At 37.4% G+C, this 16,764-nt stretch overlaps 1 protein-coding gene across 1 annotated transcript in view; it reads left to right on the top strand.

Annotated features, from left to right (window-relative positions):
- The window catches only part of GRIP1 (glutamate receptor interacting protein 1), a 243,127-nt gene that overhangs the window by 34,504 nt on the left and 191,859 nt on the right, over positions 1 to 16,764 (top strand). The window contains exons 4-6 of the mRNA XM_069080983.1: positions 3,916 to 3,999; positions 11,459 to 11,534; positions 13,255 to 13,400. Coding sequence (XP_068937084.1) covers positions 3,916 to 3,999; positions 11,459 to 11,534; positions 13,255 to 13,400 — 306 coding nt within the window. The remainder of the gene's footprint in view (positions 1 to 3,915; positions 4,000 to 11,458; positions 11,535 to 13,254; positions 13,401 to 16,764) is intronic.

The raw sequence follows: 16,764 nt of genomic DNA, 5'->3' as shown, positions 1-16,764 counted from the left end.
GTAATGAAATTATAGTTTAAGTGAATTGATGGATTCTAGCACATTGTGTTTTACTCAACAGTCTGGGGAAAAAGTAGATTCTCCCTTTTGTCTAGATCATCCTATATGGGTTTAGATAAACCTCTTTATCCAAGATTGAGTGATCAAAATCATATCTTCCACCCCCTCATTAATTGTTAATTGATTCTACCTACTCATTAATTGTTAACCCATAAGGACTTGAGCGCCACCTTAGGGGCACCCATTTTTCCAAGGGCATATAAGCATTGAGTGGGTTCCATGAGGGGTCTTTGGCATTTCAGAGTATCACTAACTCCTTTTATTAATTATTGCTGGCATGATGTAATGGTAAAGGGAATTTGAAGATCTTCCCTGCCCCTTAATAGATTGAATGTAATCATGTGGAGCCTGTGGTAGGAGGAGTTTGCTGAAAAGGTGGAGCAGGAAGGGGGAAGCTGAGCCCAGAGGAAGCTGGGAGTCAGATCAGTTAGGCTGGACGGAGGAGAGGATGCAGGCAAGCAGACAGTTACTATTGTGTTTGTTTATGGGAAGGCTTTGGGATGGTGTTGCTTCCTGCAGTTATAAAGTATATTAACGTCTTTGTTGCTGTGATAGATTCTGTTTTCTCATGTTGGGATTCTGCTTTCTGGTCTCTGAATAAATATTTTGCTTCTGTCTTCTATATGAAGAGTCTGCTATGTTTTGCAATTCAGAATTACACCAGCATAGTCATAGTCACCGTCGGTGCTGTGAATGTTGCCTTGGCAATACACATGATTAATAAAATGATTAATTGCCCAGAAACTATATCTCTTGCACTTTTTATATGTCTCAGTCAGTTGGTTGTCACAACCACTGTTGTCTGCCATTGTTAGGTAGTTGTTTAGGAAATCAGACCCAAAACTAATATGTAATTTTACTATTTTTTACAAATTAATCTAAAAACTACCTTGCCACCAGATAAGTAAGATGTGATAAAAATAAAAAGTTAACTCCTAATTCAGAGAAAATGCTTTGTAACAATTCAATAACCCATTGAAGTACTGGGCCTAGTGGGAATAAAACAACACATAACTCATGGTTCCCTACTCTTAGCCTAACAGGAGTAGGGAAGTAAGTCACATAGAAAGATAAGTATAACACACATTTTTTTTTAAAAAAGACGAAGACTTTCATTCATTCAGATGCATCACCCCACTATTTAGCTATTTCTTATTATCATTTCTCACGTGGTAAAAAGGAATTTAGGTTTCTGAGGGCAAAGAGGTAGAGAAGACAATCCAAGTCCTTTCATTTACTAGTCTTAGATGGCATCAGAAAACTGAAGGAGAGTGCCAGTGATGAAATCAGAGCAAAAGTAACCTAGGCTAAGAAGCCCACAATTCTTTGATGCTGACCTAACCCCAGGAATGAGGTCAAATTTTCAAAAAAAAATTTAATTACAAATTATAATTTTTAAGAAATAGTTAATGTAAAACTTTCTCAGCTCCTAGGGCCTTCTCTTACATGATAACTTTCTATCTATTCCACGTGCATATATAAATATATATAAAATCTTGTATGTACCTTATTATTTTGTGTCCTCTCCCAGTAGAATGTAAACTCTGTGAAGGGACGAACTGTTTTTTGTCTTTATTTGTATCCATAGCACTTAGCACATTGCCTGACACATAGTAAACTCTTAATAAATACTGGTTGGTTGATGGATTGACAGCAGATGTCCTAAGTATAATGCAAAAATAAAAAGTCACAGGTTAGTGGACTTTGATCCTGATTATGTTTCCTAAGTTACCTGAGATTCTGTTCCAACCTTAGCATCCTTCCACTGGCTAATTTTGATTCTTTTGGCAAACCACTTAACCTCAGTGTACTCAGATGTATATGTAAATAAAGTAATTATGCAATGCTCTTCATTTCATGCATGCTAAGTATAAATGTACAACCATCCAGAGAGGTCATGCAACTTAATTTTAGTTTAATTCAAGAAGCTTTTTAAAAAATTAAATTAACCCCTTGATTACTTGTACTAACAATGATATGAATAATCTAAGAAAATGGGAAACCCCCAAAGCATTTTTATGTAGTCTAGGAATGACATGTGAGATTTTGAGATTTTGATTTTTAATCGTTTTAATCCATATTTGCTTAAGCTAATATTAAAATTAGTTTTCATTCTCTGAGCAGAGATGCCTGGCAGAGAGAAACTAGTCTAAGATTAAAATGAGCTCCAGGTTAGCTACAGGTAATTACTTGAAAGTTGACTTAATGATTTAAATTTAAAGAATGGAAAGGTTAAAACATTCTTGACTAATTTCATCAAGGACCCTGGTGTGTCATACAAATGAGAAGACATGTCTTCCTTTTCTTTTAATTAAAACCATATTCCCACACTCATAGCTTCTCATGCCTACAGTTTCCAGCTGATTAGAACAAAATGAAATTTGTGTTGTGGCAGGAATAGAGCATTTAATTAAATCAGTGAGGTACTGAAAACATTTGCTTGGCTGTTCTTTTGTATTCTTTTGCTTTTGATCCAACGTGGTTTGTTTTAGGTTTGTTTTTTTTTTGTTTGGTTTGGTTTGGTTTGTGTTGTATTTTCTTTCTTTCTTTTTTTTTTTTTTTTGCATTTTAGACCATGACCACATAGGATGCAAGTTTTATAAATTGAATTATGTGACCTTTCAAAACCATGCTCAATTCTTTAGGTGTTAGGAATTCCTGACATTTAAGTTTTGCCATTAATGCTTAATTATAACTACTTGCTGTTCTTGGCAAATAATTAGTAATCCCCTTTTGCAATATTCCTTAATCTCATGATGACAGTTTTATGTGATAAAGCTATTAGATTCCGGTAATATTGACATACATTTTGCAGCTATAAAATTCATACATTTCTATATTTTTCCATCAAAAATTATATATGTGTGTAGAGATATCAGAACTGCTATGAAGTTCTCTGCCTTTGTTCTATAGACTATTTCAAAGTTTCTTTTTATGATGATCTAACACTCACACCAAGCCATGCAAAGATGGAATAAACATGTTGATATCTCGTCAAATTAATCACAGCTTAACCACTTTGGTTTTCTCAGCTCCAGTTATTTTTTTCACCTGCCAATTTTATCTCCATAGTCCCCTGCTTTGTTTAACACCAATGTCTATTTAGGCAGAAAACATATCGTGTCAAAATGGCCTAATCAAACGATGCCAATGGAATTCTGACAATCACGTCCACATTCTCTGCCAAGTGGGCAAACATACAAGAAATAAATTATGTTCTGGGACTCAGAAATTTTAATTCTCCTCATAAACCAACAGTTTGGCATATTTTTAAGGGAAAAGAAATTTGCTACTTATATTTGCAAAAGATCTTTGCTACCATTTTTAAAAAGCCAAGATTCCCATTTATTCTCCACTTGCCAACTGAATTATATCAAAAAGAAAAGAGCTGTCATTTTAATTCCAACTTAATCTATAACATTCAGTGAGAATGTGACTCCCCTTTCCCCCCAAAAGCATTTTTATATAATTTCACTGCTTTTGTATAGGATGGTAGATTTTTAGACCTGAAAAGGATCTCAGAGACCTTAAAGTCCATCCTCCTGATTATACAGAACATGAAAGTAGAAGTAACATACTTTACCAGGGAAACAATCCAGATTGGTATCAACACCTGGATCAGAACCTAGATTTCCATAACCAAGTCCAGGGTTATATTCATTATACACCATTGCCTTGCTTGTGTGCGTTTGATTTTTAAAAATCACTCAAATGTTTGTTTGAAATGAGAATATGAAATATTTCATACTACACTTGAAAATTATCGGGTTTTTTCTATGTATGATAATATATAGTGCTTTTAGCCAAGATTCCCACCTGATTCCACATTTATTTTTTTGCTCTTTCTTTCCTCAGCTGTACAAGGATCTGGTGTCGTGTTCCGAACTGCAGAGGTTACTTTACATAAAGAAGGCAACACTTTTGGCTTCGTAATACGAGGTATGTCATTATTGGGGAACATGAAAAACCAGCCAATCTGATAAAATAGAGGCTATAAGATTTACAGTTGATCATCAGGGTGTAACTGATGCGTCAGGTTGGCCAGCCCTTGGACACTTTGTATCCTCTTTTTTCTTAAAAAATAAAAAACCTTTAAAAATTAAAAGATACCAATAAAATTCTGTTTTTTAAAAGACCTCAGTGTGTAAAAGTAGCAAATCCAAGTAAGCTAAAAATGATCCATGCTTGAAAATTGAATAACCAACTCAGTAAGAATTAGACAAAGTAACAGAGGCTGCCATGATTTTTTTTGGGGGGGGTGGTCCGGACCTTTGGTTCATTGGCATAGAGAATGCATGATGAGGAATCCCCCTCCTCCAATGCAGATCAGCACCTTTTGTTCAACCTGTAATCTTAGAAAGTTGTTCAGAGCACTGGCTGGTTAAGTGTCCTCTCCAGAGTCACACAGGCAGTACATATCAAAGATGGTGCTTGAATATCCTCCAGTATTACACTGCTTCTCTAAGCATGGCATTTTTGGATTGGGATTCCATTAAGAAGCCGTGTTCATAATGCTTTATGCCACAGCAGATGTTGAGCTTTGGCTCTCTCTACCTTGATAAATGAAGCAACTAGGTGGAACAGTAGATAAGAGCATTGGGCTTGGAATCAGGAAGACTCATCTTCATGAGTTCAAATCTGGTCTCAGATCCTGCCTAGCTGTGTGACCACTACTTAACCCTCTTTGCCTCACTACTCATCTATAAAATAAGCTGGAGAAGGAAATGGCAAGGATACTCCAGTATCTTTGCTGAGAAAACCCCAAATGGGGTCATGAAGAGTTGGACAAGACTTAAGGGATTCAAACAACAAGCCTTGGTAAAGGGAGAACTACTCTTCTTTTCCATGATTTCATCCTATTGAGGCACCTGGGGGTGCACTGGGTAGAGTGCTGGGCCAGAAGTGGAGAAGACCTGAATTCAGATTTAGCCTCAGACTAGCTGGGCAAGTCACTTAACCTCTTTGCCTCAGTCTCCTCGCTATAAAATGATCAGAATAACAGTATTTATCTTGCAGATTGTTTGGAGACTCAGATGAGATAATATTTGTAAAGCACTTAGCACAGTGCCTGGCCCATAGCAGATGTTTTATAAACGTTTATTCTCTCCTTCCATATACCCCCAATCCCAGTTGCTTGTGAACATTCAATCATGGTCCACTTTTTTTTTTTCCCCTAACAAAATAAGACATAGCCTCACTGTAGCTCCAACTTCAATTAATATCCTAGAGATTAACCCACCTTACATAATTTCATTCCTCTTTAAATTCATTTTTGTTATGATGATTTTCTATAAAGTAATTGAAGATTAATTTTTAGGTCTTCCAGTGGATCAGATTTCAAGTGAATATATTTAAATTTTGACCACTCAAATTATAACCTCCCAAGGATATTTATAATACTAAACATGGCAAGCTGATTCATCTTGGCTAAGAAGCAATTATAACAATAAGCAATTGTATCACTTTGGTATAATTTCTAACCCAAAGCATTTTATATTTGTTGGTAGTGATTTCCACCCTTAAAGATGGAGTCTGCATTACAATTGTAATTATTATCAGGAGAAAAGGATTTCACATTAAATTATTTTAGGAAATTTGATTGAGGGAGGAGAGCAGGTCTGAATTTGTGATTTCATCCATCGAAGGAATAATCACTCTTATGAGAGGTTAAGTGACTTGTCCATTTTCCCCCAGCCACTTTGTGACAGGAATTGAACAAAGGTCTTCTTGACCCCTTGGCCAGCTCACCATCCCCTATGCCACATCGGCTTTGATTTAGATATTGAGTAGAGGATTTCAGTGCATGCCTTTGGCCTTTTAGCAAGGTTGTCTTAGCAGAATAAAATTTCCCCCAAACACTGAGATGATTTCAGCTGTCGTAACTCAGGTTTTCTTATATTACTAAGATATTGATTTTGTGCACTTAAATCCAATTCACACGGGAGCCAAGACGTCACCCTGTGATGTCATTGGTCCTCTTCAAAAATGAAGAAAAACAAGATGTCTGATACAAAAGACACATTTTCACCAAAAGCGGTAAATGCTTCATGAATTTAAAAAGCAACTGATGTCCGTCTAACACGTAACTCTATGTGCAGAGTTTGCACCAAACTTTAACACCTGTGAGAGACCATGATATAGACAGAGGAAAATCCCTAGCCTAGGAATCAAGAGACCTGAATTCCAATACCAGCTTTACCATTAGCTTGTTTTGTGACCTTAAGCAAGGAACAAAAAATTCAGCTGCCCATTGTTGATTCTATTTAAGCTAAGGTTGTTGGGCTATTTTTCTTTTTATTAATCTTTTTTTTCTTTTTCAAATACTTTATTAACTTCTGATTTACATCATTCGTTTCTGCCAGATTTTGAGTTACAAATTTTCTCCCCGTTTTTTTCCCTACCCACCGCCCCAAAATAGCAGTCCCACAGGATAACCCATCCTCCAATCTGCTCTCTCCTATATTTTCTCCCGTACCCCTTTCGACTTTTCCAGTGGATCTCTATGCCCCAGTGCCTGTATATCTTATTTCCCAATTATAAGTAAAATAGTATTAACAATAGTATGTATATATATATATATATTTAAATATTTGATTTTAAAACTTTGAATTCCAGATTGATTCCCTTCCTCCCTTCTCACCCACCCTTACTGGGAAGATAAGCAGTTCAGTATAGATTGTACACGTGTGGCTAAAGCAAAACAATAACATAGTAGATATATTGTAAAAGACTGACTATATTTCCCTCCCTCCTATCCCACCTCCCACTTGTTCTATTCTCTACTTTGATCCAGTCCCTTTTCAAAAGTGGGTGCTTCCAACTTCCCTCCCCCCAAGCCTGCCCTCCCTTCCATCATCCCCCCTCTCATCCCCTTCCCCCCCTACTCTCCTGGAGGGTGAGATCCCCTATTTAGTGTGTATTTCATTCCCTCCTTAAGCCAAATTCAATGGTAATAGGGTTGACTCATTCCCTTTTGCCTTCCTATTCTTCCCCTCCATTGTAACCATTTTCCTTTGCCTCTTCTATATGAGATAGTTTACCCCATTCTGTCTCTGCCCATCTCCTCTCATTATATTCCTCTCTCACCTCTTAATTTCACCTTTTAAGTATCATCCCTTCCTATTAAATTGGTCCTGTGCCCTCTATCTATGTATACCTGTAAACATATATACACACACACATTCACATATGTATTCACATGCCCATATACCCTCATATATAGACATATATATTTCTATTCCCTTCAACTACTGAGAAAAGTTTCAAAAGTTACAATTATTGTTTTTCCATGTAGGAATGTTAAAAGTTCAACTTTGATAAGTTCCTTATGATTTCTTTTCCCTGTTTACCTTCTCATGCTTCTCTTGCTTCTTGTATCTGAATGTCAAATTTTCTATTCAACTCTGGTTTTTTCAGCAAGAATGTTTGAAAGTCCTGTATTCCACTGAATTACCATATTTTCCCCTGAAACATGATACTCAGTTTTGCTGGGTAGATGATCCTTGGTTTTAATCCCAGCTCCTTTGACCTCTGGAATATCATATTCCAGGCCCTTCAATCCCTCGGTGTAGAAGCTGCCAGATCCTGGGTTATCCTGATTGTGTTTCCACAATATTCAAATTGTTTCTTCCCGGCTGCTTGTAATATTCTCCCCTTGATCTGGGAATTCCAGAACTGGCTATAATATTCCTAGGAGTTTTCTTTTTGGGATCTTTTTCAGGAGGTGATCGGTGGATTCTTTCAACCTCTATTTTGCCCTCTGGTTCTAAAATATCAGGGCAGTTTTCTTTGAGAACTTCCTGGAGGATGATTTCTAGGTTCTTACTTTGGTCATGGCTTTCAGGTAGTCCAATAATTTTTAAATTATCTCTCCTGGAACTATTTTCCAGGTCAGTGGTTTTTCCAGTGAGATATTTCCCATTGCCTTCTATTCTTTCATTTATTTGGATCTGTTTAACAGCATCTTGATTTCTCATAAAGTCATTAGCTTCCATTTGCTCCAATCTAATTCTGAAGCAATGATTCTCCTCATTGAGCTTTTGAGTTTCTTTTTCCATCTGGCAAATTCGACTTTTTAAGGCATTCTTCTCCTCATTGCCTTTTTGAGCCTCTTTAGCCATTTGAGTTAGTCTATTTTTTAAGGTGTGATTTTCCTCAGTCAGGCTGTTGACTCTCATTTCATAATTTTCTTGCATCGGTCTCATTTCTCTTCCCAATTTTTCCTCCACTTCTGTTATCTGCTTCTTAAGGTCCTCTATGGCCTGTAACAAGCTCATATTTTCCTTTGAAGATTTTGGTGCAGGAGTTCCTACTTCACTGTCTTCCTCCTGTTCCATGCTTTGCTCCTTTTTGTCCCCAAAATAGGAATCTAACATTGGAATTTTCTGTCTGCTTTGTTTCCTTTGCCTGGTCATGTCACCCATCAGTCACTTGACCTCTGGACTTTTTGCCACAGTAGGACTCTGCCACCAGACAGGGGAGCTTTCGTCCCAAACGCTGGGGTTTTCTCAGCTGCCAGAGGTATTAGATGGGTGTCCTCTCTGAGGTCTCCACATGCTCTGGCAAGCTGGACACACACCCCAGGACCTCCACCCTGGACTGCAATCCAGATCCAAGAAGGTTAAAGCAACAGCGATTATCCCTCAGACTGGTGCTTGGTCCCCCTACACTCTGCAGGCCAGGAGCTGAAGCTGCCACGCGGCACTGGCTGGCTGTGCTGGCAGCTCAGTGGCTTCTCGCCCCAGGGGCAAAAGCCACGCACTCCCACTTTCTGGGTCCCAAAGTTCAGACTGCACTGATCCCTCGCTTTGTCCTTCTCATCATGTGTTGATAAATCTGGAAACGTCCACAGCTGCTGCTGATCTCGAGTCCCTCTGGGGGCGGGTGGTCAGGCCCACCCTGGGGCTAAAGCCTCTTCGTGGGGCTGGGCTGGGCTTGGCTTGGCTTGGCGCCCAGAGCCCTGTGCTGGCCGATTCCTGCAAGCCTGCCGGGCAGTCCTCAGGGGGAGGTTAGCTTCTCTGTGTCATTTTGTGGGTTCTGCAGCTCCAAAGTTTGTTTAGAGTCCCCTTTTTACATAGATTGGGGAAGGTGGGAGCTGGAGCAGCGGGGAGGTCCTGCTTCTACTCCGCCATCTTGACGTGTTGGGCTATTTTTCAAGGATGTTACAGAAGTATCACATTAGGTAGTAAGTTTTACTGGATGGCTACTAAATTCCCTTATAACTCTAAGAATCTTGGGAAAATGCTTTCTTAAAAATGTATTTATCTTATTCTTACATATAATATTATAACATTTATTATTTATCTTAGTGATTTACTTTTTATTACTCTTTGTTTAAATGTTATTGATATCTTTTTATATCACCAAATTTATAAATATATATGTATATTTATTTTTATTGCAAACATAACAGTAAATAAAATGATCATTTCCATACACATTAAAAAAGAGAAAAGGAGGATTGTACATGAAACACAAGATTGCTATTGTATAAAGTTTGTTTTTCTTTTCTAAAAATATGATAAATTAGATTTGAAGGCTGTTCTGCTTGACTGGGCTTTCTGAACTTTCTTATCTTCTCTCACAGGCATTTTTTTTCTTAAATGAAAGATGTTTCAATGACCCCTCTCTCCCTTCCTCCTTCTTTCTCCCTCCTTCCCTTTCTCTGTCCGTTTCTCTGTCCTTTCTTTCCTTCTCCCCTCTCTTTTCCCCTCTTTCTCCTTCTCTTCCCCCTTTCCCTTCCTCCTACACTTACCCTTCTTTGCCTTCCCCATCCAGGAAAAAAAAAAACGAAAAATCCTTTGTAACAAATATACGTATTTAAAGAAAACAAATTACCATGTTGGATTTATCTAAAAAATACATTATATTTTGCATCATGAGCTTTTCACTACTCTGTAAAGAAGTGGGCGCCATAAGTCATCACTGATCTTTTGGAATTGTGATTGGTCTTTGCATCGATCAAGTCTTTCAGAGACTTGCTTTTGTTTTTAGTAATAATGTTGTTATTGTATAAATTATTGTCGTAGTTCTAATTCATCATTATACGTTAGTTCATACAGGTCTTTACGGGTTTCTGTGAAACCATCCATTTCACCAATTCATAGGATACAATAATAACTCCATTATATTCATATACAATAATTTGTTCAACTGTTCTCCAATAGATGGGTATCCCATAGTTTCCAGTTCTTGGCTACTATAATAAGAGCTCCTAAAGGAATTTTTACACACATGAATCCTTTTCCTCTTTCTTTGATCTCTTGGAGATAAGGGCTCCTCTTAGTGGTATTACAGGGTCCAAGTATATGCACAGTTTAGGGATTTGGGGGGAATAGTTTGAAATTGCTTTCCAGAATGGCTGGGAAAATTCACAGCTCAGCCAACAGTTCATGAGTGTGCCTGTTTTCCCACAACTCCTCCAACATTTGTTATTTCCCATTTTTGTCAACTCTGTCAGTCCGAGTGGCATGAAGTAGAACTTCTGAGTTGCTTTAATTTGCATTTCTCATTAGAGATTAGTGTGGATTTTTCCTTGGGAAACTATTTCTTCTGACTATATATCTATTTGAAAATGGCTCTTGTTGTAAAATTAATTATATGTGTGGATATGTAAAGATGTTTTAGTGACTCATATACATTATTTATATAATATACATATATTATATAGAGACAGATACACCCTTATCAGAGTAATTTATTGAAAAGATTTTTCCAAACTAATTTTTACTACATTCTTTTACTTATGCAAAATTTTCTGATATTGTTTAATCAAAGTCGTCTATTTTGTCTTCTGTGATTCTTTCTATCCATTGTTTGGTCCTGAACCCTTGCTTCTCTAATTTTTTTTAAAGCAATTGGGGTTAAGTAACTTGCCCAAGGTTACACGGCCAGTTATTTTGTGTGGGTGTTAAGTATCTGAGGCCAGAACCAATCCCGGGTCCTTCCAACTCTGGGGCCGGCACTCTTACTTCTCTAATTTTTATAAATAATGTCCCCCTTTATGTCTAAGTCACATATCCATTTAGAGTTTTTGTGCTATGTGGTATGAGATGGTGGTCTATGCCTAATTCCCACCATACTGCTTTGTGGTTTTCCTAGCAGTTTTTCTCTAATCATTACTTTGCTTCTTAATATGTCTCTACCTCATAAAAAGGAGAGCAGGGGAAAACAAATCTTTTTAGCCAAGCTAACCAATACAACAGTCAGGTTTGATGGTATAATTCTCTTTTTATAAGCATCACATTTCTGTTGGGTTTCATTAACAGCTTCAAAACAGTTCATCTTCCCAAATAATTAGTTCTACCTCTCAGCTTGCATATTGGTAGTGAACTTTAAAAACCACAAAAGCAAAAACTTTTTTTTTTTTTTTTACCATTTTGTTCTTTTCCTTTCTTAGGCGGAGCACATGATGACAGAAATAAATCTCGTCCCGTTGTAATAACATGTGTTCGACCTGGAGGGCCTGCTGACAGGTAAAACTCATCTTTTTTTGTAGCTATCTAGATAAATGGGTACAGAGAATGAGGCAGATTATTTGGCACAGAGGTTGATAAATTTCTTACAGGGTTTTAAGATAAATTTGAAAATTTATAAATTGCATGTTCATTTGTGAGACTGAATATGATGTAGGCATAGATTTTGTTTTTTGTTTTACAAAGTATAGAATGCTTTTGCTCCGTTCTGTGTTTAAAAAGACAATTCATGCATCCTTTTCATAATAAAAGATAACTTACATTACAACAATTGCCTTTCACCTTAAGGAACAAATGTTTATTTTTGTTTGTTGCCACCCAGATCAGTAGGTTGTTATCTCTAACTTAGCATGAGTCCATAAGGGGGAATATTATGGAATTGATAGGAAAGAAGTTTGCTGATTAACAGCTATATATACAAGCTGACTTTTCTACCCCCAGCATAGATTTTAAGCTACATTTTTAAAAAGTCAGTAGGAAAAAAACAAAATAGGGAGGTTTTTGCTTGTTTGCTTTAAAGAAAGAAAACAAAAAACAAAAAAAAATTCTGACTTCTATCTCCTTCTGAGAAATGTTCAACTTTGACAGATGTCACAATCCAATATTTCAGTGAAGATTTATGTTTTCTCTTTGCTCCTTCCTTTTTGAGATATAAATATATATTGTGTCTATGTGTGTGCCTTTATATATGTGTATATATTATATGTTATATGTAGTATGTGTATGTATATACATATGTGTGTATATATGCATATATATGAATATATTTTTCCTGGGAAAATGAGAATATTTTCATTTCCTTTTGTCATTCCAAGTTGGGTTGAGTACAGTAGAAAGATTTACTGCTAAGCTGTGTGCAAACTAGCACTGACTTGTATTGAGAAATATTAGATTAAAGACCTTGAAGAAATATAATCATCTAACATTTTAAAATGAAATATCAAATGCCGAGAAAGGAAGGTGAGAATTTCTAAATGGAAACGGTGAAGACCCCTTTTTCATTCTTCATAGATTTTTATATTTGACATTTTCTCTAGAAATGCATCTACTTACTGGATGCTCACATCTTATTTATTCTGTCACCAGGGATGGGGTTTGACACCGGACGCTAACTTGAGTGCTATTTTCAGTAATGTTATTGAAAGGTCTTTCCCTAATACTGGTAGATATGGAACATTTAAATTAGGATGAAAATATTTGCCCCTTCCCCCAAACTATATAAGGTTGAATTAATTGAATGATTGCCAAATGGCAGTATAAAACAGTAGGGAAATTTGCAGTCCAGGGAAATTTTTAAGCAACTTTCCCTATCCTACCTAGATTCAAAGGAATCAGATCTACTGTCTTTCCTGCTCACTTCCCCTGGGTAGGTAGGTGAGTGGTTATTTCTCAGGCTTACCATAAATCATTTCCAGACACCAGGCAGTCAAGCTAAAAGGGGGAAAAATATTCTTTGGGTGCTCCAAATGTTATCTGTTAATAAATCGCCTGTTTGATAATGTGTAGTTATTATTCTTCCCTTTTTGGAACTTTAAATAATAACAATTTCACCTTCCCCATATAGTGCTTAACATTATTATTGTCAGAACTGATGCTTTAAAATAAATGCAAATGGGATTGATGGCAGAAAGTACGTGAGACAGCGGCTTTAAGTAAGTGAATCAATGCCCAACCCCATTATGCTAAATTAATAAAGACTGTTACTTTAATCCTTCTTTAGAGAAGGCACAATCAAAGCCGGTGACAGGCTACTGAGTGTGGATGGAATCAGACTCGCTGGTAATACACATGCTGAAGCGATGAGTATTCTCAAACAGTGTGGGCAGGAAGCGACGCTGGTGATAGAATATGATGTCTCAGTAATGGGTATGTATGTTGAAATTCTAAAGGTATATTCCCCGAGCGATCTGTGATATGTTACCATCCATCCATGATAAGCCACTTTGGAATTAATTATGACCCTCCTGTAGCGGACTGGTTCTCTTCAGGACTATATCATTAATCTTTTTGGGTTCAGGAGGAGGTGAAGGTGATTTTATAGTAATTTCAAATCCTAAGGTTGATAGGATCTATAATAAGGTTTTGCTGTATCTATGTAGTTCTCTCTGACTTGTAAGCACTTTGCTCCCCACTATTCTTCAGATCATTAAAATGGGGATGGTTAAAGTAGAGTAAGAGCACCCCTATCCATTTACAAGCATTGAGGAATGGAAAAAGAGAACATGTTCTGTGGATGCTGTGGATATGGGGGGAAAAAATTGGGACTTCGTGTTTTCCTGCCTAATTTGGAAATATCCCCCATGTAAGCAAAGGCAGCAATAATGGCCATCCTTGTAATCCGACTGGGATTTATGGGAAAATGTATAGGCATGCATCATCATTTGAGTGAAACATACCCCAGGTCTCCTTCTCCCACCTGTAATAAAGCTGGTTTCTAATAGAGATGTTAGCAGCTGAGAGAAAGGCTAAGAGTACGGATTTGTATAATGTTGACTGGAGAAGAAAAATTACCCAGGGTGAATTAGAACCTGAAATTGAACCTAAATCAAAGACTAAATGCGCTTGCAAGTTTCAGGCTGTAACATGTGACCTAACTCTGCTAAGCAGGTTTTACTGCAATGAAATGTAACAGAAAAGGGGAGCGGTACATTACAGATAGTGGATTCCTTTATTTCCCACTCTGTGTGATTCATGTGGAACGGGGTTTCTTGAAAGTATCCTAATCTATCTTGTGGGCCAGATGTCTTATAGAAGCATCAGATTTCCTAAATGTCTTAAAGTGTATGAGATTTGAAGAGTTTTCAGCAGGATAAATGGTGTGGTTTCCCCTTTACAAGTGAAGTCCAGGACTGAAGATTTCTTCTTCCTTTAAAAATGGATAATCTTTGAATGAATATATACCACAGTTCAGAAATCCTGGGATGCTGCTGAACCTTGTGCAGAAAAGAAAATGAGGGAGAGGAGGGAAGGAAGGAGAGGGAGACAGCTCAGGGGAGAGAAGGAAGAATAGAGAGATAGATATAGGGGTGTGGGGGGAGAATGAATACAGGCTTTGAGCCCATAATTATTTCCAAATAAAAAACAATTTCAGTAATGATTCCTAGAGTAATTCTAACCCTGCTAGAATAAAGGTTACATAAGGGTAATGTGTTATTAATGGTGGCTTGCTGAGTTCTTGCCTCTTAGCTTGGTCAGATCATTGTTTCTAAAATCTATAGACATGTACAATTTTTGCATCTATTCATCTTTTATTGGTTTTATCATCCAGTGGTTCAAGAGGTCGGGGTTGTTTGGCTGATGAGGAACATTAACTACTCCCCAGCCCTCACCATCACCCTCATGTGGGTAGATCTGTCCTTTCTCAACTTTTCTCTTCAGGCAACCACAACAGTGGTTGTGATTTTTTTCCCCTCAAATGAGATAATATTTGCCAAGTGCTATATTCCTTCCCCTTTTAGTCCCCTGATCTCCTATGATGGGGAAGTTGGAGTCCTTTAACCTGCATTGGAAGAGAACTTCCTATTTCTCCTCCCACCAGAGCACCACTGGTTCGGGTGGTACCTAGGTTTCTTTTTGTGATATGGTCTCATTGAATCTTTCTCCTGTTTTAAGAGAACCATACTAAGGCATTTCCATAAAGATAACTGATTCATTTTCAGTTCATATGTGGTGAAAAAAAATCCCAATGATTAGAAAGAATTTCCTTGTGTGTATATGTGTGTGTATCTATGTGTGTATCATGGTTGACAATAACCTCATATTTTGTTGCTTTCTTTAATCACCCTAAAGACAGATAGATGCTCACATACACACAGAATTATAGCATAAAGTTTCTTTTTGAGAATGTATGATCAATACAGAAAATTAATAGACTTGAAAAAGAAATAAGTGAGCCAAAGTGAAATGAAAGATGCAAAGGTAGGCCTATTCCCATCTCCATAAAAGCAGTGGTCTCTTCTCTCTGGAGTTTAGCATTCTCTCTCCAAGTTCAAAGTCACCCCATAACAGTAGAGTAGGTGGTGAGAAGCAGCTGCTTTCCCATCCTATTCTCTTGTGGTTGCATTGCAGAGAGCCTCCCTTCTTCTCCCAGAGTACTGCTCACCTCTCATTTCTGGAGATTTCTACTCTCTCCTACCTTTAGAAGAGCAGGAGGTAAAAAATCCTTTACAATAAGTCAAATCTCCCATTCCTTGGATCAGAACACACTAAAGATTTATGTCTAGTCCCGCGGGCTTCTGTCTCAACCATAATATTATGTAAATTCCTTTGGTACTACAGTTGACTAGAATATGGAACAAGATAGTATCCATCATTCAGTAACTCTGTAACCTTGGATCAAGGTTACTTGGATTACTAAAGTATCCTAAGTCCAATTTACATGTACTACAAAAGATCATAGCCAGCATGTGACTTGGGGACAAGAAAGAAAAAATAGAAATTGTTATTGGCAGTGGCCATGGTTCCCTGTGTCCATGTTGACTCTAGCCTAATTAGGCATAAAATGGAAGTAAGGCACATGCCATTCAAATTCTCTGGGCTTGAAACAGCGGTCTTAGGTAGCATCTTCTCTATCAGGAACTTTCCTTAAAGTCTTTAAACCAAGAACATTAAACTCCCAGATGTACTGAGACATTTAAGGCTCCACTAATATATGATGCCCATAGTTTGTAATAAAAAATTTTTGAAGGTGTCTTCCACATTTACCTCCCCTTAAGATTTCATACAAAAGTGCACATAATCATAAAGGAAGAACAAGGTGCAACAGAGCAGAATAATTAAATTTCAATAGCCGTAATTAAGTGTTAGTAGCATTTTTGAAGGGCTGGTGACAACCTGGAGAGTATCCAAAGAAGACAGTCTAGATTGGCTAGGGGCCTTAAAGCTAGGACATGTGAGGAACATATGTTCAAGGAACACTAGAGTTAAGACTTAAAGGTGTTGGGGTGGCACAATGAATAGAACACTGGCCCTGGAGTCAGGAGGACTTGAGTTCAAATCCGGCCTCAGACACTTAACACTTACTAGCCATGTGACCTTGGGCAAGTCACTTAACCCCAATTGCCCTGCTTCCCCCCTCCAAAAAAAAAAACTTAAAGGTGTTAGTAAACATTTCATCCTCAGATATATGAAGGGTTGTCATGTGAGAGATGAATTAGGCATAGAACTGTTTTATGTGGTTCTACAGGGATGTTTGCCTACATAGAGGAATGGCACACAAACTATTGACCAG

This window comes from Petaurus breviceps, unplaced genomic scaffold (genome assembly GCF_028583685.1).
Source record: "Petaurus breviceps papuanus isolate PSGF00001 unplaced genomic scaffold, PetGlider_PUasm1.0 154, whole genome shotgun sequence".
Classification (NCBI taxonomy): domain Eukaryota; kingdom Metazoa; phylum Chordata; class Mammalia; order Diprotodontia; family Petauridae; genus Petaurus; species Petaurus breviceps.
This window is presented reverse-complemented; position numbering and strand designations above follow the sequence as displayed.